The sequence below is a fragment of the Ailuropoda melanoleuca genome, chromosome 4, assembly GCF_002007445.2.
Source record: "Ailuropoda melanoleuca isolate Jingjing chromosome 4, ASM200744v2, whole genome shotgun sequence".
NCBI lineage: Eukaryota > Metazoa > Chordata > Mammalia > Carnivora > Ursidae > Ailuropoda > Ailuropoda melanoleuca.
The window spans coordinates 106,093,494-106,117,097 of record NC_048221.1 but is presented as its reverse complement, the minus strand read 5'-3'; the positions used below and the strand labels follow the sequence as shown (position 1 = coordinate 106,117,097).

The following is a 23,604-nucleotide window of genomic DNA, read 5'->3' as shown; positions in this document are numbered from 1 at the left end:
AGGAAAACGTGTTAACAGTTAGAAAGGCTAAGAAGCCATGGCAGATTTTGAAGGTTAACTTACAGTTTTTCCTTTTTCCTTCTTTTTAAAAAAATCTTTTACTTCTCCCAATCTTAATTGTGTTTGAAAGCTATTTGCAGATTTGAAGTAGAAGTTCAAGAGTGTAGAATTCATTACGGTAATTTTTTTTTTTATATGTTAGAACCTCTTCATGATTGTTAAGAAAAAGCCGTAGAAGTAGTAGTATTGGTTTAGTTAAAGCATAGTTTAATAGAAAACGTATGTTTGACTCTTGGCTCCATAAATATACTTTAAAAAGGTGAAATTTGAACTCATTGAACCCACATGTGATAATTTCTAGTAAACTTTATTTGGATTATTGTTTAAAATTTTTGGAGCAGAGAAACGCCTCCAAAGGCCATTTTCTTCCTGAGTAACTTATTTCTGGAGAATAGGCCTACAGGGTGGAGAATGTGGCTAGCTTTTTTAATATGGTTTTGATTCCCCCTCGATGTAACTGCCTTAGAGTGTGGAAGTTTAATGTGTTGTATTCAGTGTTTTAAGGCTTTTCAGTTGGACAGTTGTTCCTTCTATGAGAATTGCAATGATGATATAACTGGGAACAGAATCTTTTTGCAAAAGATGAAGATGTATTATAGATAATAAGTGGTTGGTTTGACTTCATTTTAGGTAATTAAAGTTTCTTTCTTTTTTTTCTGGGTGAACAGGTCATAGCAAATGACAGAAGTCCCTTGGTTGGTAAAATCCACTGGGAGAAAATGGTGAAAAAGGTGTCAAGATTTGGAATACGAACAGGCACTTTTAATTGTTCCAGTGACCCCAGGTGAGTTGATTAGGCGATTCTTAGAATTTGAGTTCGGACCAGAATTGTCTTAACTAATGCAGACAATGATATCAGAAGCCTGTTTGAACTGAAAGCTAATTATAATGTTTAGCACACTGTTAGTTACACAGATGCTTGATTAATAGTTTTTGATGAGTTGGCAGCAGTTTTAATTTCTTTCCCTGTGTACTCAGCTTGCCTGGCCCTAATTTCTCTCCTTCCCCAACCAAGCAGTATAGCTTACAGGGCTAAAAGCCCTCTGTTAGGTCTATCCTCGTTTCTTTGAGAAAGTAGAAAACAAGGTGGGGTGTATCTTTGAGGGATTGGAGAGATGGGGGATAGTAAAGAGCAGATGGAGAACATTGGAATTGCAGGAGCTGAGTGGCAAGTAGATCAGGAGGGCTAATGGTGAGAGTGAAAGGGTAGAGGGCCCGTGGAATAAGCAAAGAAGGGAGAGTGAAGGGAAGATTGGAGAGCAAACCTGGAAGGCCAAGGAGGCCAGTGACCTCATCTGAAGAAACCACATTACATAAACAGAAATACTAAGGTTTCTTTTTAAGTACTGAATGTCACACAAGAAACTGGAGTAACAGGGGCGCCTGGGTGGCAGAGCGGTTAAGCGTCTGCCTTCGACTCAGGGCGTGATCCCGGCGTTATGGGATCGAGCCCCACGTCAGGCTCCTCCGCTGTGAGCCTGCTTCTTCCTCTCCCACTTCCCCTGCTTGTGTTCCCTCTCTCGCTGGCTGTCTCTATCTCTGTCGAATAAATAAATAAAATCTTTAAAAAAAAAAAAAACTGGAGTAACAAACTCACTAACCATGTTTTCTATCACTTTTAGTCTTCAAATTCTCTAACAGATCTCAAAAGGTTTACTTTAAGAACTAGAGGTTATTTTTGTGATATTGTCAATCTGGAAGGTTAAACCTTAAAGCTATCACCTAACTGAACTGAAAAGAAAGCACATGATACATTTGTTTTCTTACATGGAGAAATGTATTTACTAAGACCTTCTTTGCCTGTTTTACATGATAAGGTTTTCTTTCAGAAAGATTGGCATTTAATTTATGGCACAACTCAGAAGCCAATATTCTCTGAGGTAGTTATAGAAAGATAAAAAGAATGAACAAGAGTAGAAATGTGTTATCACAAGTATCATATGAAATTTAAAAATTAAAGCTACTTAAAGTTATTTAAGATGTAAATAAGGCAATTATCTATTTGACTTGTTGCTTTTGGGGGTGGAGGGTAAAAATAGAATTCATGTCAATGAATTATTACTTTGCATTATACAAATACAGTGTTAAGGGATAGAAGATATTTTCTTTTTAGGAATTCATAATTCTCAAACTGTTTCACTTAAAGCGATATTGATATTAGTGGAATCTAAGCTGTTAAGGAAGCAAATCAACTCAACAAGAAACTGAATCATGGTCTGTGATTCTGAATCACCCAGATAGTCTCTCAGAGTCATTACTAACCTTGTCTTTATGACATAACATGTGATCTTCATTTATCTGAAGTTATATCACAAAATTCCTGAGATACAACTAATTGTATTATCATTATAAAACCATATGAGCAATGTTGAGACTTTCAATCTGATCATATAAATGTGTAGTGTGCTTATTTAAATAAAATACAATCCATGCTGGGGCACCTGGCTGGCTCAGTCAGAGGAGCATGCAACTCTTGATCTTGGGATCATGAGTTCAAGCCCCACGTTGGGTGTAGAGATTACTTAAAATAAATAAAACTTAAAAAATATATATATATACACACACACACACATAATCCATGTTTACTAAGTAAAGCATAACACATAACACTTATGATTTTATGATTTTTATATCAATATTTTAAATAGCAAAATAAGAAATTGAACATTTATTACCATCCATTTACAAATCTGTAACAAACAAAATACACCTGCATGGTAGATTTTCTTTTTTCCAACTTTATCGAGGTAAATTTACATATCATAAAACTCCACATGGTAGGATTTTGGGGAAAAAAGTACTTTAAAAAAAAAAAGGGAAATGTTGCACTTACAACCTCTCCACTGTCATATAACAACTGTTTTTATTTTTCAGTATTTCATTTCTCTTCTAGTTTTTTAGGGGGAGAGTGATGTCACAAATAATATAGCAAGATTTTGTCCATCTCCAAAAGGATTGGAGTCATGACCACACTGGTTAAATCTAAACAAATGGGGGCGCCTGGGTGGCTCAGTTGGTTAAGCGTCTTCCTTCAGCTCGGGTCATGATCCCAGGGTCCTGGGATTGAGCCCTGCATCAGGCTCCCTGCTCAGCGGAGAGCCTGCTTCACCCTCTGCCCCTCACCCTGCTCATGCTCTCTCTCGCTGTTACTCTCTCAAGTAAATAAAATCTCTTAAAAAAAATCTAAACAAATGATTTAATTTTAGTTAAATTCTTCTATACTTATCCTCTAACGGAATCTCTTCTTAATCTGAAAACTTACTTTGTTTCATCTGTATTAAATACCCCTCTCCATGATCTTCATTGAAGAGATGAAAGAATACAAAAAAGTATGGGACTTGCCCTTTTTTGGGTGAGCTTTTGTATGGATTACTTTGTAACCATGCCTGTGTGCATCAGGTATTGGGTGGGTGCTTGGGTTAATAAATGGGTACAGCATGGCTCCTGTCCTCAAGGAGCTTGCATTCAAGTCTGGGACTCGGCATGTAGGATAATCTATTCTCTCTTCGCCCATCTTAATCTAACCACCTTCAAGACCTCATTCAGTTCCCAAACCTTTTGTGAAATCTTCACCATTCAAACTCTCAGTGATATTCCCCTTTTTGAACTTTTTTTTTTTTAAGATTTTATTTATTTATTTTGAGAGAGAGAGAGACAGCCAGCGAGAGAGGGAACACAAGCAGAGGGAGTGGGAGAGGAAGAAGCAGGCTCCCAGTGGAGCAGGGAGCCCGATGCGGGACTCAATCCCGGGACCCTGGGATCACGCTCTGGGCCGAAGACAGACGCTTAACGACTAAGCCACCCAGGCGCCCCCCTTTTTGAACTTCTTTTACGTTCTTTAGTAATTGAATATATATGGTTTTCTACTTCTGTTTTGTTTCTTTAACAGGATTTTAAATTCCTTGTGAGCAGGAATTATTTTCCTGTTTTCTTTCGGATCTTATAAGCGCATAATGAAGTTGTAGGTACATAATAGATGCTGAAGTATTTGCTAATTTCCTTGACTAAAGCCTTTTCTTAAAAAAACAAACAAACCAGAAACAAATATGAAACAAAACTACAAAAAGAGAGCTTGCTTTTGTTCTTGTATGACTGCCAGGTATTGGTACTGCTTTTGATTATTTGGAGGTTATTTGGTTTTGGGGAGAGAGTATCTTTCAGTGCCAAAGAAGTTTGTTAGGGAGAAACAAATTGTGCAGCAGTGAAGATGAGCAAGCTGGCTCATCCACGGGCCTACCTTTGACTTCAGTTTACTCTGTTACAGATACTGCAGGAGAAGAGGCTGGGTACGATCCACGCTCATTATGTCTGTCCCACAAACAAGCACTTCTAAAGGGAAAGTCATGCTTAAAGAATATAGTGGACGCAGAATTGAAGTAGAGCACATTTTTAAGTGGATAACTGCTCACGCAGCTTCTCGGATCAAAACCATTTATAATCCTGAACATTTGAAAGAAGAGTGGAATAAAAGTGATCAATATTGGGTAAAAATATACCTGTTTGCAAACCTTGACCAACCCCCAGCTTTCTTCTCTGCACTAAGTATAAAGTTTACCGGAAGAGTTGAGTTTATTTTTGTTAATGTGGAAAATTGGGACAACAAGAGTTACATGACAGATATTGGTGTATATAACATGCCATCATACATTCTTAGAACTCCTGAAGGAATTTACCGATACGGAAACCACACAGGTGAATTTATATCCCTTCAGGCCATGGATTCATTTTTGCGCTCATTGCAACCTGAAGTAAATGATCTGTTTGTTTTGAGCTTGGTTCTAGTTAATCTTATGGCTTGGATGGACTTATTTATCACACAAGGAGCAACCATAAAGCGATTTGTGGTTCTCATAAGCACTTTAGGGACATATAATTCTCTATTAATTATTTCCTGGCTACCTGTGTTGGGCTTTTTACAGCTCCCTTACCTAGATAGCTTTTATGAATATAGCTTAAAATTGTTGCGATATTCCAATACAACCACACTGGCTTCATGGGTAAGGGCAGACTGGATGTTCTATTCTTCACACCCGGCCCTGTTTCTCAGTACGTACCTTGGACATGGTTTACTAATTGATTACTTTGAGAAGAAGAGACGGCGCAACAACAACAATGATGAAGTCAATGCCAATAACTTAGAATGGTTATCAAGTCTGTGGGACTGGTACACCAGCTACCTCTTCCACCCGATTGCTTCTTTTCAGAACTTTCCTGTAGAATCTGATTGGGATGAAGACCCTGACTTATTCTTGGAGCGGTTAGCTTTCCCTGACCTTTGGCTTCACCCTCTGATACCAACTGATTACATAAAAAATTTGCCAATGTGGCGATTTAAATGTCTTGGAGTCCAGTCTGAAGAGGAAATGTCGGAGGGTTCTCAAGATATTGAAAATGACTCAGACAGCGAGAGCACAGACACTTTTAGCAGTGAAAAGGAAGTATTTGAAGATAAACAAAGCATAGTTCACAATTCTCCAGGAAGAGCAAGTCACTGTGATGCTGAGGCTTGTTCATGTGCCAATAAATATTGTCAGACCGGCCCATATGAAAGGAAGGGGAGGTCATATGGATCATATAATGCTAATGAAGATATGGAACCTGATTGGTTAACTTGGCCTGCTGATATGCTGCACTGTACTGAATGTGTTGTTTGCCTAGAGAATTTTGAAAATGGATGTTTGCTAATGGGGTTGCCTTGTGGTCATGTGTTCCATCAGAATTGCATCGTGATGTGGTTGGCTGGGGGCCGACACTGTTGCCCTGTTTGCCGGTGGCCTTCTTATAAAAAAAAGCAGCCATATGCACACTACCAGCCCTTGTCAAATGATGTCCCATCTTAACCATGTGCAATTTGTCCTTTATAAGCTTTGAGTATCTTACAGCTTGCCTTTTTAATGTTAGTCACAATGTTTTTGTGGTTTGAAGTTTAGTTTAATGTTAGTGCAGTGACAGGAAATACACATTATGCTAATGTTGATGACAATTACTTGGTTGCCTTGTGTGTCAATTGAATGCATACTTAATTGTAAAAATTTTTATTTACAACATTGGAAATTCAGAAGTTAATGTTTTTTGTAAGCACAAAAGAAGTATGATAGAAATTTATCCTAGCAAGACTTTACAAGGTAGGATCAAATTCTAATGGAATTGAGGCGGTTTCTTATCCTAAATGTTTCCTCCCTTTTTACAATCTCTGTCCAGCACCTCTTGGTTAAATAATGTATGCTCTGAGACATGAAATTAAAACAGACCTATGAAATAAATTATTTTAAAACCAGAAGATTACAGCTTTTCCAATGTTAACTTGTTTTTGATGAGGTGGCTGAATGCTATAGGTGTTTTGCTGGTTTGAATTTCACAGGTAAGTCAGACGTGATCCTTGATTCATGAGGAAAAACAAAAAGATAAATTATGTTGCTGATACTAGCCAAAGGTGACAGTAGTCAGCCTCTTAGCTTGGTTAGCTTTGATGGGAAGGAATTTCATGGTGGGCACTTTTTTTTTTTTTTTAAGTATTAAGTCGTTTGTGAGTAGTATATTCATGTAAGTAAAATCAACTATAGCATATTAGCCACACATTGATTACTTATGTTCTTCCTGACTTTGATTTTGAAAAATTATAAAACTACAGAAAAATTGGAAACAGTACAATGAGCATCCGTTTCTCTAATTCACCAAGTGTTTATATTTTGTTACCTTTGCTTTATCTTCTCTATGTGTATATTTATCTTTTTTCTTTCTTTTCTCTGGTTTGTTGTTTGTTTGTTTGTTGCTGATCCCTTTGAAAATAAATTTTAGTCATCCTGATGCTGCTTTACTACTGAATATATCACCATGTATCTCCCAAGAACAAGAACTTCTTTTTACATAATCACCATACCATTATCATACCCAAGAAATTTATTAACATTGATTCAGTAATAATTTAATATACAATCCCTACTTCCCTCTTGCTCCCAAAATATCCTTTATATCTTTATATGTTTTTATCTGATTTTTATTGTGAACCTCAGGCAAGGTTCATGCATTGCGTTTGGCGTTCTTCCTTTCATCCTTTTCTCTAGAGCAGTTTCCTGCCTTTTTTTTTTTTTTGTCTTTCCTGATAAATTTTTGGAGAGTACAGGCTAGTCGGCTTATAGAATGTTCTACATTAATGATGATATGTACCTCCCGTTTAGTATAACATCAGTAGACACTTTGTATCGGTTTGTCCCATCATTGGTGAAGCTAAATTTGTTTAAAGTGGTATCTTTCCATTGTAAGATACTTTTCACTTAAGAGGGAACCTGAGAGGCTATGTGAATATCCAACTTTTTAAAAAATTTTAATTCTAGTATAGTTAACATTCAGTGTTATATTGGTAACCCAATGGTTTTAACATCCACTGGTGATTATTAGTCTAAATCAGTTATTAAACAGGAGCTGTACCATGGGGATTTTTTTTTTTTTAAGATTGGTTGATTTATTTTAGAGAGCAAGTTTGGGGGGGGATGGGGGAGTTATGAGGGGCAGAAGGAGAGAGAGAATGTCAGGCAGACCCCCTGCTGAGCGTAGAGCCTGACTCAGGACTCAATCCCACAACCCTGAGATCATGACCTGAGCTGAAACAAGAGTCGAATGCTCAACTGACTGAGCCACCCAGGCGCCCCATAACATGGGGATTTTCTAATTGCATCCTTCATTCTACATTTTTTAGCTGGCATTTGTGTGTGTGTGTGAAGAATAGCTATTTTTCCATTTTTCTTTCTCACATGCTTTGACTATTACTGGACTTAGTTTCTTTTTATATTCAATGTGTTAAAATTCATTATTATTTTTGATTTCTGAATCATCCCAAATTTGGTAAGTGGGAGCCTCTCTAGGCCAATTCTTCTGTGCTATTGATAAGTCCCTTTCAATCTTGAAACGCTCGCTTTCTGACTCAAGGTGTTCCAGGCTCACTTTGTATTTCCCCTGGCCCAGCACTGTGATCAGTTCTGAGTTGCATGGTGCGCTTTTAAAATCTTTTCTTTACTGCTCCTCAAAAGTATTTTCTTACTCTGAATTACTGCTGGGTTACTAGCAGAAATCTTTTTTGTTTTCTTTATGGTAGACAGCCTCATTTTCATACATTAATGGAAATATTAAGGACCAGCTATTAATATTTGGGAGCCCTTTTCAATTTTTAAATAAAAATACAAACACTGCTCCTTATGCTTTTAAATTTCCTTTTGAAAAAAAGCAATCAAGTTATTGTAAATGTTAGTGTTTCCCAGAGTTCTGCCATTGGTCCATGGCTCTTTCATGTTTTACATGTCCAGACAAAGGCCCCTCCCCAGATCTCCACTTTTATATTCAGCCATCTGCTGAACAGCTTCTGCTGGGTGCTTTTCAGTACCTAGTAAAAGACCTTTTCATTGTCTCCTCTACCCCCAGTCCTTCTCTTAGGGTCCTGATTTCAGTTAATGGGTCATAGACCTATAATATTATCCCATTATGAAATGTACACAGAAATATAGACATTTTAAAAGACAATTAAAATTTCTCCAGTATCCTAGGGCACATCACACTTTGGAGATTACCACCCTAGAAGATAAACCAATCTTAAAACCAGCTTTCAAGGCCCTTCACAATCTTCCTGCCTGACTTCTTAGAGACATCATCACATTCTGGACTGCTTGTCTCTTCCAGGCCCAGGCTCTAGTTTTTCTCAGTGTGGTGCTTTGCTCTCACCTCTACCTAGTGTTCTCATTTCTTCTCTGGTTTGTCTGGCTAGATCCCACTTTATCCAGAAATTCTACACCTTCCCATCTATCTTTTCCTTCCCCACCAGGTTTATAAAGAGACAAAGATAACTTTATACTGAAAGTTCAGGCAGCTGTCATCTTACTCAAGTAAGTGATCAAACTTACTATCCCCAACCATGGAGCAGATTGATATGCGCCGTTCTTCTAATGTTAGTGATGTCTTGCCCTTTCTTGATACATGCCCTTCTTACGTCCCGCTGATACCTTGCATACGTCTGTCCTACTTGACTGCACTGTATTAAAACTCTGCAGGCACCTCTTTTGGGTGAACTACTTGAAGGTATCACCTGTGCAGTACTCATCTAAATATCCACAGTGCAGGGCATAAAATAGACACATTTCGAATGTTAGACATTCAGTAAAGATAAGACAATGAAGTTGGGGAGGAAATAATTGCCAGAGGATCAGATCTCCAGGGAAGCTTGACTCATCCCTTAATTGTTAAGCATAGCAAATAATGCTTTTGTCAGATTTTCCTGGAGGTGGAGAATTGAAGGAAATATTCAAGGTTGACAGACTCTAAACTTGTACTGTGTTTAAAAGAAAGTTTGAATTCGTAGAGCAACCTATTGAATTTAATGAACTAAATTTTCCAAGTGTGTGGGCTTTATAGTTACTGAACTCTGGTTAGCTGTAATAGTAGGATACGTGATTGTGTTCTGCTCAGAAGTTTTTCTACAGTCTTCTCTCATGTTTTTGTGTAAGTCTTTCTTTAAGGAAGAGATCCCTGAGGGCAGGAGTAATGCTATAATCTGTTGTATCCTTAACATATTAGACCCAGAGTCAACATTCAGTAAGTAATTATTGGCTTGAATTTTTAAAATCTATTTTAATTTTGCCCTTTATCAAACTTTTTACCACCCATCTAGTGTAGGTAGAAAAGATAAAAGAAATTATATATTTAGTACTCATTAGTACAGACAAAGACATCAATATTTATGGCCTGCTCCAAGACAAAAATCTTATGTGTGTGTGTGTGTGTGGTGTTTTTTTTTTTTGTATTTATTTTTTTTTTTGTAGTCCCATACTTCTTTTCATCTCCAGATTATTTGGGAGCCTGGAAGATTATTCATGTAATCTTTCTCCTTGCTCCCACATTTTCCCCTTGGCCATTTTATTATTACTTAAAAACTATCCAAGGGACAAAAGATAGCAGAGGTGAAGTGTTGGGTTCTTTTCACTATTGGATTTGATTAAAATTTAGAGAAGAATGGAAATTTAATTGTTAAAATGACATTTTGAATCATCTATGTTTTAGTCATTCTATTCTTGTTCTTGTGGCCAAAATTTAAGTATACTGATTAATGATCAATTTAGGCAATCCCTGCTTAATTTTTTGTGCCATCTTCTCGCCCAAAGTTTTTATTGATTCATATATAATAGATCATTTTACTTAATAATGTCCCTGTGCAACAGGTAGACAAGAAGGAATCCCCACTTAATAGGTGATCAAAATTCAGGACAACCAAGATAAAGATGTGACTAGGACACAGCTTTCAAATCTGAATGTCTTCAGGGCCCAGTGAAACAGAGTTGCGTAGGAGTGGTGGGGGCAACAGTGTGTTTGCTCTAATTAAAGGTATTCAAATATTTTTTTAAAAGATTCTGTCAGCCAGTCAAAGCTGTGGTGACTTTTTTAAAACCTCTGGATAAGATTCTATCTTGTTCAAGTCTCTTTCTATCATATTTTCACTTAGAAATAAGTGCATTTGTGGAAAAGACAATAGGAATAGTCTTTTGTTAAAATTACATAATCCCTTATGCTAATGATAAATTGCGTACTTGTCACTGTCAAGTTCTCTTAGTTTATTTGATGATGGAATAACAGGTTCTTTATATTATATGCTAAACAAATGGTGCTTGAATATTCTCATTTACAGTCTGTTTTAAAACACCATCTTAGAATTGACAATACCTAACAATTTATAACATATTTATCTAATAAGAACAAAAATAATCTTAAAAATAGAGAGGCACGCAGACAGATGTCAAAGGCCAGGTACTATGTGTTTTCTTTTTTTTAATTTGTTTTTTCCAACTTTATTGAGGTAAAACTGATATATAGCATTCTGTAAGTTTAAGGTGTACAATGTGTACAATGCGTTGACTCGATAAATATATATATTGCAGTTTGATGACCATGGTAGCGTTAGCTAACACCTCCATCACATCACAAAACGACTTGTAATAACATTTAAGACCCACTCTCTATAATCACAATGCTGTGCATTAGATCCCCAAAACTTACTCATCTTCTAACTGGAAGTCTGTGCTCTTTGACACACATCTCCCCATTTCCCCCACCCTCCAGTCCCTGGTAACCACCATTCTACTTTCTGTTTCTATGAGTTTGGCTTTTCTGTTCTTTTTTGTTCTTTTTTTGTTCTTTTTTGTAGATTCCACATAAAAGTGATATCATGTAGTTTTTGTCTTTGACTTATTTCACTTAGCATAATGTCCTCAAGGCCCATCCGTGTTGTCACTAATGGCAAGATTTCCTTGTTTCTTGTGGCTGAATAATATTCCATCATATATACATGGTATATACAATGTGGTGGTACAAATGTGGTATATATACCATATTTTTATCCATATATCTATTGATGAACACTTAGTGTTTTCTTATAAGCATCTACTGAATGAATGGAGAGTCACACAGATGCTTACTCACGATTTATTCTTACTTTACATAGAACTTGAATGAGTTTCGTGATTTAGCTTCCCAATCTATTGAATAGAAGCTACACAGATAGAGACTTTGAAGTAGGAGGTGGAGCCTGTTAGAGGCAGGGCAGGCAAAGAAGTCATAGTTACAGTAGTTTGACAGTAAGAGGTAAAAGGTTTTTAGAAGAAAAAAAAAAACCCAAATACAAAACAGTAGTTTGTGGCCAGTAAGTACAGTGTCAATTTCCTGAGAGAACATCACTATCCTACTGACAACGATTCTGTCGTTCAGAAAAACATTTTACCAGTGCCATTTGCACAAGAAGTCAGGAAAATTCATCTTATTATATTCAAAATAGTTTTAAAACTATTAAATTTTAAAATGTTTTGAAGCTTTAAAACGTTTCAACAAAGTGAAAAGTTTCTGTTTCCTGGAAAACCCATGAGGGAGAAGGGGTGGGAGAGACAGAAATCTTGTTTCTGGCCTCCCTTACAAAAGATTAACTCCTGACGGTCTCACCAATTATCCATAGCATGCTGTCATTTGTAGAAGAGAAAGATGATGTTCATGTGCAATGTTTATTTAGTCCCTGTCACTACTGTTGGTAAAATTCTAAGAGCTCTTCTCATTTGGGGATGTACTTTGAGACCACCATCTATTTGTTGATAAAGCAGGGTCTGGTGACATATTTCCACATGGGTAATTTACTTGGGGTTTTGTGAAGTCCTTTCACAAAAACGAAGTAGTTGGGTTTCAGACCAGCAAAACAGAAGTTAGAATTCTGGTATTTTCAGGGCCTCTTGTTTTTATTGTTTAAATGCTCCCCATTTAGTTTTACTTAATTCCTGAGTCAGGTGGCAAAACCGGTAGGTTTCTGGAACAAAATGCCTCAAGCTGACTCCCAGCTTTGTTGCCAGAGGCTTGGGTAAGAGACCCCTCTTGCCAAACACAGCAATATTTTGGGCTTTTAAAGGAGTATTGTTCAAATTATTTTTAGTATTGAACATGGTGGACTGTGACCAAACTTGATGTATATTGCTTTGCTTTAAAACCACTTTATCTTGTCTGATGAGAGGGGAAAAAAGAAAAAGAGTGTCATTCTTAACAGTTTTCCTGTTTAAAATAATAGAATCTGAGCATCAGAAGCAAATGTAAAGGCTGTTTAGTCCAATCTCCTGCCTTAATTGAGGTTGTGGATGTCCCTGTCATGAATAAATTGGCACACTCATCATCTAACAAAAGGCATGCTACATTTACAAAAATCTATAAACAGTCTACCTGCCAGGATCCACAGAAAAGCATGCAGTTACCTGGCAATATAGCCATAGCAGGTGCTGAATGCCCAGATTTGGATACGTCCCATGTCACCATGGGAAGGAGAATGAAATCAGGAGTTCATCTGTTAAAAAAGCTAGTTCCAATATAACCCCACTCTGAAATATATTATGTTATCTACATCTATTCATCGAAATGGCACATATTTAGCCAGGATTTTTATTTAGAAAGAAACCTGTGAACTGTAAGATATTAAAGTCCAACCTCATGAGTTCAGCAACCATCTCATCCAGTTACCCTGAATTATCTCCAAAACAGGGAACAGAAGACATGAGATCAGCTTTCTTCTACTTCTGCTGAGCATATTCTCTCCTGTTGCTGAATCAGAGCAGATCTACACAGACTGCTGTGTTTTCATGACTGTGGAAATGTTGAGAAGTAAGGGACAGTTTATGGCATGATATGCACCAGACTGGGTTATATAGAAATTTGAGAAAGGACCCTTCATTTCATAGTTATTCTGTCAGCCAAAAAAGACTACAGCAATTCATTCAGTTATGTTCCTTTAACGCTTAGGAAGAATATATGTAATTAGCCCCTTCTGGGAAATTACATGCATTTTATTTAGAATCTGGTAATCAGAGACCTAGAGTTTATTCAAACAGCTGGGAGTTTTCTTAGTCCAGGAGAATGTGTTGTTAGCTATAAGATGCTCGTGTATCTGAGAATTAGTACATAGTCTTGAGAGCAGGACTAGTGTTTCTGAAATAATATTCCTGTATGGTGAACCATAGGTAGGAATCAGAAAACACCTTTGATGCCTCATAACATTGCTGACCAGCTAAAAAGGGGAGAGGTAGGACAAGAGAAGGATGGAACAAATGGACAGTACCTTCACCATCTATTCCTTCTTTAACCACTTCCAGTCATCCAGGGAAAATACATTCTTTTTTCCGTTTAAAATTTTTACTGAAAGGCAATACATCTCCATAAAAGTATATAAATATTAAATGTGCAGGTTATTAATTTCTCACAAACTCAACGCTCACATAACCCATAACCCAGATCAAGAAACAGAGCAACTGTCACATCCGAGAAAACTTCCTTGGTTCCCTCCTTGTCACTACTTCCACCATCCTTCCCGAATTTAATCTCTACAATAACTTCGTAAATCCTGGGGTAGTTTTGCTTATTCTTGAATGTTATGTAAATGGAATCCTATAATAGTTTGTATTTTTGTACAGTTTCATTTAAAATTGTGAGGTTCATCTCTATGTATAGCAGTACTTCATTCATTTTCATTATTGCATAGTGTTATATCATCTGAACAGACCAGTTTATCCATTCTATCATAATAGACATTTAGTTTACTTCCAGTTTCTGACCATTGCAAATAGTACTGCTATGAACATTCTTGTATGTGACTTTGGTTCACGTTTTTGTTGAGGGTAGAATTTCTTAGTTAGGGGGTATACCTATGTTCAGTTTTCGTAGACACTGACAATTTTCTAAAGTAGTTTTATCAATTTGTATCCTCCCCAACAGTATATGAGAGTCCCAGCTGTCCTACATTCTTGCTAAAATTTGATGTTGATTTTTGATTTCTGAAATTCTGGTGGGTGTATAGAGATATTACTTTGTTGTTATAATTTGCATTTCGCCAACAACTAATGAGGCTGAGACCTTTGTCTTATGTTTACTGGCCATCTGAATTACCTCTTTTGTGAAATCTTTTGCCCATTTTTCTATTGGGTTGCTGTTTGTCTTTTTTTATTGAATTATAGGAGTTCTGCATATATTCTGGATGTAAGTCCTTTGTCAAATATGTATTGCAGATATTTTCTCTCAGTCTGTGGTTTTCCTTTCGGGAAGAAGGAGGGAATTTTTTTATTTTTTATTTTTATTTATTTATTTATTTATTTAAGATTTTATTTATTTATTCAACAGAGATAGAGACAGCCAGCGAGAGAGGAAACACAAGCAGGGGGAGTGGGAGAGGAAGAAGCAGGCTCACAGCGGAGGAGCCCGACGTGGGGCTCGATCACATACCGCCGGGAACACGCCCTGAGCCGAAGGCAGACGCTTAACCGCTGTGCCACCCAGGCGCCCCATGGAGGGAATTTTTTTAAACCGTTGTTTTTGTTTTTAAGATTTTATTTATTTATTTATTTTAGAGAGAGAGAGAGAGAGCACGAACAGGGAGGAGGGCAGAGGGAGAGGGAGAAGCAGGCTCCTCGCTGAGCAATGTGAAGGGCTCAATCCCAGGACCATGAGATCATGACCTAAGCCAAAGGCAGATCCTTAACTGACTGAGCCACCCAGGCACCCCTAGATTAATATTCTTAATTCCATTTTTTCCTCTACTGTTTTGGAAGTACTGCTTTTAGTGATTATCCTTAAAATTCTAACAAATTCACTCAATATCTAAAATTATTCAATATCTTTACTTCTTCCCAAGGAATATTAAAGTATATCTTGTTTTCAGTATCTCACCGCCACAGGGAAATAAGGGAAGATGTGTGATTCCCCAGTGATCATTTTAATTCCAATGATTTCCCACCCATTTTTTCATATTACTGTTGTGGATTGTCTTAGTTTTACCCTTTTTATCTCCCCAAATTCAATATTATTATCATTTATTCAATCAACTCTTTTCAGATTGACTACAGTATTCACTAACTTATTATTTCTTCTTGTATCTAAGGCCTTCCTTTTAAGATCATCACTATTATTTGTAAAGCACATTCTTTAGAATTGTGTTTAGTGTTGATCTGCCAGTTTGTGCATTTTTTTCGTCTGTTGTTAGTAATTTTTACTCCTGAAGATGTCTTTATTTTGCCCTCATTTTGGAATGATAATTTAGCAAGGTATACAACTACAAGTTAACAGTTGGTTTCCCCCCACCCTATCTCAGGTCCCCATGAAGTTCTCAGCAGTTTAAATTAGGAACAGTTTAATTTAATATCTAGGCCTAGGATTTGCAACATAAAGGACGTAGTATAAATTTAAGCCCACAGGAAGGCAGTCATAATTACGGTTTCTTAAGGAAGCCTTCTAATTTTATTTTTTCACCAGATATGTGGCCTGAAACAAACATTTTCTTCTTAGCCCTCTTTGTTAGCAGATAGATTTTTCTCCCTATTCTGTCCTTTCACTGAGGATGAAGTCTTCAAGGCTCTTATCTTCAGGGGGTCTCAGTTGTGCTTCACCACTTTCCCAGCTTTTAAAGGCTTGTCTCCTACATAGTGGCCTTACAGGTATATACATATGTAAAAATTCATCAGATCATACACTTAAGAGCTGTGTACTTTACCATCTATAAGCTATAAATAATTTAAAAAAAACACAAACAAGGTTCTAAGTTTCTGTTATTGGTGGATATTACTAATTTCCTGTACTTTTTTTGAGATCAACCATGCACATAAAATAGTTCTGGTTATATTTTATCAAGACTCTCTATATGTTTGTAGTGAGTTTTTTAGAATATTCAGTCTAACATGTTGAATGTGTGAGTCACATGCTACTATTCCAATTCTGATTTTTTTAAAAGATTTTATTTATTTATTCGACAGAGATAGAGACAGCCAGCGAGAGAGGGAACACAAGCAGGGGGAGTGGGAGAGGAAGAAGCAGGCTCATAGCAGGGGAGCCTGATGTGGGGCTCGATCCCATAACGACGGGATCACGCCCTGAGCCGAAGGCAGACGCTTAACCACTGTGCCACCCAGGCGCCCCCAATTCTGATATTCTAATACTGTTTTTGGCAACTTTAGTAAAGTTTTGCTTAAATATTCCAGCTGGATTTGTCAAAGTTCAAGCTTTGTCTCTGCTATGCTGTGTGGAAATAAGAAAGGTCATGTGAATCTTCCATGAGAGTCTTAACGGTGGAAACAGTGCTTTAGAGGGCAACATGTGGCGGCTATAGTGATTACTGTGATTTCATAGGGAAAGTACATCCTTCAAGCTAGAGTCAGACCTCAGATATCTACTTACCCCTTCCAAGTAGAAACTGTCCCTACTTTGGGGCCACTCGTGGAGGATAGAAGTCTTTATTTTGAAAGGGTTCAGCTAACCAGTCTCCTTTCATCCTCTATCACCTTTTTTCTTCTCTAAAGTGGAGGACTCGCATATAAATGAGAATCGTTGTAGTTTCAGTTGTACCCTTTCAAAAGATATGTTGAAGTTCTAACCCCCAGTACCTCAGAATGTGATCTTATTTGGAAATAGGATCATTGTGGATATAATTAGGACAAGGTCATGGTGGATTAGGATGGGCCCTTAATGTGACTGGTGTGCTTATAAGAAGAGGCAGAGAGACACAGAGGGAACATTGCTATTGACTGAATTGTGTCACCCCCAAAATGCATATGTTGAAGTTCTAACCCCCAATGTGTTGGTATTTGGAGATGGAACCTTTGGGAGATAATAGGTTTAGGTGAGGTTATGAGGGTAGGAACCTTATAAGAGAAAGAGACACCACAGCTCGCTCTTTCTACCATGTGAGAACGCAGCAAGAAGTCCAAATCAGGAAGAGACCTCTCTCTAGAGCCTGACCATGCTGACACTTATCTCGGACTTCCAGCTTCCAGAACTGTGAGAAAATAAATTACTGTTGTTTAAGCCGTCCAATTTATGGTATCTTGTTATGGCAGCACAAGCTGACTCGTAGAAACACCATGTATTTGACAGAAGCAGAGACTGGACTAATGCAGCTGCAAGCTGAGGAATACCAATGATTGACAGCCATCAGCAGAACCTAGGGAAAGGGGAGGAAGGATTCTACCCACAGTCTCGGAGGAAGCATGGCTCTGCTGACACCTTGATTTTGGATTTCTAGTCTCTGGAACAGTGGTAGAATAAATTTTTGTTCTTTTAAACCACCTGTTTTGTTGTACTCTGTATAGCAGGCCTAGGAAACTAGTACAGGGTAATCATAAGATTGGTAGAGGAATGCTGGAAATGGGCAGATGACTCAAGGTCTTTCTTTGCCTTCTCTCAAGTCATAAGCTGTGGCTAGGAGCCCCTGAGATTTGAAGATTAGTCAGAAATTCAGATAAATCCATCCCCAAATTATTATATAAGGCATGGGAGGGAATTCAATTTTCCAAAGGTCAGTTTATATCTAACATTTTCAGAGTTCATCTGTTGTATAAAACAAAGTGTATCTTGGTTTTATTAGGCCAAAATTTCTGCTAGGACTTGGGTTGTGATTTTCTTGCCCAAAGCATTTCATTTAACAGTCTACCTAGTGAATGGGGAGCAGTTGTGAGCTACAATGCTCCCTTAGGTGAGCAATATTACAGAAATGAGCAAGGACAAACTGGGGAATGGAGGAAAAACAGTCCTTTCTATTTTTCCTTTCAAATTCAGGGAAATATTTAAAGCATCAGGCATTGCAGTACCTTTCAAGTGAAGGATATGCATCTATTTATAATATCTCTCAGGGATCAGGAGAATGCACATAAAACCTTTGAAATTGTGTGTGAATAAACGTCTTTGTGAACATATGGCAAGGGAGTGTGATCCAGTTAGACACTTGCTGTGTTTGGCAGGAGCAAAGAGTTAGAGTGCCTGCTCACTTAGTTCTTCCCACCCCCTCAGATGTGAGTCTTAGCAGGTGGGAGGATCGGGTGCATGCTTCCTGAGGTCCATGTATGAAGGACAAACTATAGCTCAGCCACAGTTTTGTCTACTGCCAAAGCAATATCAGGACACAAATAGAGTATATGCTGCTCTGAGGGTGGAGCCTGGAAAACGTGTGGAAGATGCGCAGGCCCTTTTAGTCACTGAGGAAAACTGCGCTGATGTGTTTGTAGGGCTCTGTCAGTAGCTGTGGGGTCTGTATTTCAGTTAGATGCTACCCACCCAATCCAACCTTCTTCCACACTCTCTCTGGCCTCTCCGCCCTTGATAACCAGCTTTAAAACAAGTGCAGCCTTAGGAATTGAAGGGCCTATGGTCCAAATCCCACACCCAGAAACTGGGAAGGCTCTTAGGCACATGCTGTTTCTTTTGTACGGGATACTCCTCATATTTCTGCTGGCTCACCCTTCAAGGCTCACTTATATATCACCTTCAGGGAGGATTCACTAATCACCACGTTCTTCTTATGGTCAGAATTTTGCACATTTGTAGTAATTCACTTAATTTTATGGATCACCATTGTTTAATACATGTCCCCACCAGATTGTATGAGGTTCTTTTTTGTTCACTGTGCTTTTCCTAGAGCCTATAGAATGCCTGACCCATAGTAGGCATTTGATAAATATTGTTGACTAATTGGAAGTTCGGCGTCTTATATGAAAAATTGCTGCTTTATAGTTCATTCAAAAAGAAAGAAAAAGAAGAGGACAGATATGGTGAAGGAAACCCTAAAAACATCTCTACAGATTTCTCATTTTCTTTTCTTTTTTTCTTCTTTAAAGATTTTCTTTATTTATTTGACAGACAGAGAGACAGCCAGCAAGAGAGGGAACACAAGCAGGGGGAGTGGGAGAGGAATAAGCAGGCTTCCAGCAGAGCAGGGAGCCTGATCCCAGGACTCTGAGATCAGGCCCTGAGCCGAAGACAGATGCTTGACAACTGAGCCACCCAGGCGCCCCTACAGATTTCTCATTTCCAAAGGGTTCCTTCACATTAAAAAAAGGAGGAAAGGAAAGAAGGAAAACAATTCAATGGAAAATGGACAAAGGATAAAAGAAGTAATTCACAGAAGAAATTCAAATAGCCAATAAATATACACAAAGATGCACATCTAGGCTAGTAATCCTAGAAATGAAAACTAAGAACAATATTTTATACCCTCAGATTGGTAAAATTGCAAAATATCGATAATATTCATTTTAGCAAGGATTTAGGGAATAGGGTGCTCTCACACACTGTTAGTAGTTCAAAACTGTGCAAACTGTACGGAGAACATTGGTACTATTTTTAAAATTTAACCTCTGTCTATACTTATTATTTAATAGGGGGAAATTGGAAACCACTTGACCTCATACAATAGGGAAATGATTTTAAAAATTTGGTGCATACTTGCCACAGAATCCCTTAGCTATAAATATTAACATCAGTGAAAGTTTATGTAAAAAATTTTTAAAAAGGAGATTGCAAAACAATACGTATTATATGACCCCAACTGAGTAAAATATATAAAAGCATATTCTCCGAAAGAAAAGATCTCAAACAGTTCACACTATCTATAATTATAATAATTTTAAAAAGATTTTATTTATTTATTTGAGAGAGAGAGTGAGAGAGAGGACATGAGCAGGGGGAAGGGTAGAGAGAGAAACAGGCTCCCTGCTGAGTGGGGAGGCCAATGTGGAGCTTGATCCCAGGACTCAGGGATCATGACCTGGGTCAAGGGCAGACATTTAACCACTGAGCCACGCAGGCGCCCTTGTAATTATAATAACTTAATTATAAGGTCCTTTGAGACCTTTACCCCTGAGGAACTAAGAATGGGATTTTAATTTTTACAATGAACCTGTACTGTTATTTTTAAAAGAACTTTATTGAGGTATGATTGACATACACTGCAGATATTTAAAGTATCCCTTTGCTTTGACATTGCATACATCTGTGAAACCATCAGCACAATCAAGACAATATCCATCAACCCCCAAAAGCTTCCTCATGTGTCTCTGTAGTCTCTCCTCCCTGCCTCTTCCTAAACTAACCCGTCCCCTAGCAACCACTGAGCTACTTTCTGTCACTATAGACTAGTTTGCATTTTTTAGAATGCTATATAAATGTAATCGTACAGTAAATACTCTTTTTTTCTGTCTTCTTTCAGCATAATTATTTTGAGATTCATCCATGTTGTTGCATGTATCAATAGTTTGTTCATTTTTATTGCTGAGTAGTATTCCATTGCATGGATCTATCACAACTGATTTATCCATTAATCTTTTGATGGACATTTGGGCTATTTCCAGTTTTTGGCTATTACAAATAAAGGTGCTATGAACATCCATTTACAAGTCTTTGTAAAGACATATGCTTTATCTCCACTAGCTAGCAATGGAATGGCGTTAAGTTTAGCATTTTATGTTTAGCATTTTAAGAAATTACCAAAACCTTTTCAAAGTGGTTGTACCATTCTACATTCCCACAAGGGATGGAGTATGGGGTTGTGGCACTAAGCGAGTGGTCTCTTCACCAAGACGTTTGATAATGACAGCAACCATCAGCTCACTGCATAGGTTCAATCAGATTGCCAGGCTAAAATGCGTCCAGTCCTTTTTAATCACAGATGCCTTTGGGAATTTGACTAAGGTCATGGTCCATGTAACGTATAGGACGACACAAACACAGATGCCAGGTAGGAATCATCCACGTTGGCAATGACAATGGCGTGAACACTGTGACACCGGGGCGGAAAGAAAAGAGCTGGCGTTTAAACATATTGAAAAGTTATCATGTTTGGGACTCGGTAAGGGGGAGAGAAGATGATGCTCACGTTAGAATTAGGTGATGGTGGCGACAACACAGGGGAGGAGAAGGTCTAGAGGGAGGAAGAAAGGGTCATTTCTGGCTTGCTGCATGTGACGTGCCTAGGAAGAGTGGTTGTAAATGGACTTCGTCTAGGTGGAGATACAGATTTCTGTGCAACAACATACAGGTTTAGTGTAAGTATCAGAAGCAGCTGTAATCACCACGTGTAGTCTGTCAAAGGAATCACTTCCACACCTCACTAAAACACACCTAATTCGTCGGAAGGATCTACGAATCTCCTCCTGGAAGGTGCGCAATTGCAACAATCTTTCTGACGAAGATCCGCCCAGCCCAATTCTGCGCCTGCGCCGGACGCATGCGCACCACCTTCACTGCGGCCGCTCCCTTCTCTGGGAGTCTGGGCTCCTTTCCTATCGCCTGCCCCGCCCAGGCGGCTGCCCGTGACCTGCCTGGGCGCAGGGAACGGAAAGCCGGAAGGGGCAAGACGAGTTCGGTTCGCCATGGGGCTGTTTGGGAAAACCCAGGAGAAGCCGCCTAAAGAGCTGGTAAGGGCTACGGTAATGGCAAAAGAGTCGGGGTATTTGCGTGGGGCGTAGTGGAGTTCGTAAGCGAGTGGCCGCTCTCCCTCCCGGCTGGCCAGGTGCTGTTTGGCCCCCATTTCCGGGGCCTTCCACTCGACGGAGGGGCTGGGGAAGAATCTCTAAGGAGGTGGCTGTGACTAAAGAGAACCCTGCTACGCCAGAACTCCACAAGCGGGGGCCGAGGGCCAGATAAAGAGTTTCTCAGTCCCGGCACTGGGCCCGGATGTGGAAAGGCTGCCCCGGCCTTTGGAAAGCCTTTCCCCTGCGCGCGTTGGTACGTCCCGCCCGGAACCTTTCCCTGGCCGACACCCCGCCTCTAACGCCCGCCTCTGGACAATTGGCGGACCTGCCTCTACTGCGAGTGGTCCTCGGGGAGCCCCGCCACCGCCCCTGCCCCTTCTCCCTAACCCGCTGTATTAAGTGGGAGGGTCTGTTTTCTCTTTCCCTGCCCTACAACAATATTGTTGACTGCAGACCCTACTCGTGGGAATGGTACTGAGGATAACTCAGGACCTGGCTTCGAATTCTGCGTTAACCTGTAAACTGAGATAATGGGATAATTTGTAGCGGTTGTGTCCTGCAGAGTCAGTCTTCCTACGTTTGAATCCTGGTTCCTCGTAGACCAAATACTGTGATCTAAGGAAAGTTCACGTCTCTGTGCCTTAGTCTTGTCAAATAGGAATGATAATAGTTTGACTTCAGAGTCATGGAAGATGAAAGACTGTTAAGTTTTGGCTAATAGTGCCAGTTAGGGTTAATTCTTTATATATGCTACAACCTGGCCACCCAGGTGCAGACCAGCCTAGTCAGCATCACCTGGTAGCTAGTTAGAAGTCTGAGGCCCTACCCAAGACCTTTTTAATCATAATTTGAATTCTAACAATACCTTCAATGATTTGTGTGAACAGGAAAGTTTGAGAAGCATTGCTTTACAACACCCAGTACAAATTTATCCATAATGAAAAAAAAAAAGCAACCCCGAAACCCTTAATTTAAATGATCTCACCTGTTCAGCTTTTGCAGGCATGTTTTAAAAAACCAATGTCCTCCATCATAAAGTTGCTGACACATAATGTGTGTGTTAATGTTGGTTATATTTGTTAGCCATAGGTCCTAGAACACTATGTCCTCTATAAAAGTTACTGTAGGCAACTTACTGAGTTTTTCTCCCTGGTAAAATAAAAATTGTGGAGCTTAAATGAGGTAAAAGTGTGTGACATTACTTTGCAAGCTGTAGAGGAATAGATAGATGCACATTTGGTGTGTATGTATTCAGAGGTGCTTGTTATTGTAGAAGTGTATTTTTGATGTTGGGGAAAGATTATTTTCCTTCAGTGTTTGCCTTTAGCTTTGCCATTCATAAAATGAGATAAGATTCTGGGAAAACAGTCTCATTACTGTTTAATCGATCTCTTGTATATGCGCTACTTGTGTAACAGTATTTTTAAATGATAAATATAATTGCTAAGAACATGATGTCAGAATACTCTTCCAGTAGGAGAACCTACCTAGGAAAGTGAATCAACACCAGAAAATATTAGGGTTAATGCATGAGATTGGTTTTTAAAATATGCCTGCCAGGGACCCTCTGGGTGGCAGAGTCAGTTGGGCATTCAACTCTTGGTTTCGGCTCAGGTCGTGATCTTGGGGGTCGTGATTTGAGCCTCATGCAGGACTCTGCTCTCAGTGCGGAGTTGCCTTGGGTTTCTCTCTGCTTAGGTTTCTCTCTCCCTTTGCACTCTCTCTCTCTCTCATAAATAAATACATCTTTAAAAAAAAT

At 38.7% G+C, this 23,604-nt stretch overlaps 1 protein-coding gene across 5 annotated transcripts in view; it reads left to right on the top strand.

Moving 5' to 3' along the window:
• RNF103 (ring finger protein 103) overlaps window positions 1-23,604 on the top strand; it is a 94,368-nt gene that overhangs the window by 11,332 nt on the left and 59,432 nt on the right. For 2 of the 5 annotated variants that reach the window (XM_002922337.4, XM_011228821.3), the window contains 2 exons: window positions 729-844; window positions 4,325-6,342. The exons of 1 other annotated variant lie outside the window; for it this stretch is intronic. In XM_002922337.4, coding sequence (XP_002922383.1) covers window positions 729-844; window positions 4,325-5,900 — 1,692 coding nt within the window. In that variant the 3' untranslated portion in view covers window positions 5,901-6,342. Of the gene's footprint in view, window positions 1-728; window positions 845-4,324; window positions 6,343-21,612; window positions 21,789-23,604 lie in introns of those variants that run through there. 2 more of the 5 variants (XR_004625000.1, XM_002922336.4) reach the window with 2 other exon arrangements.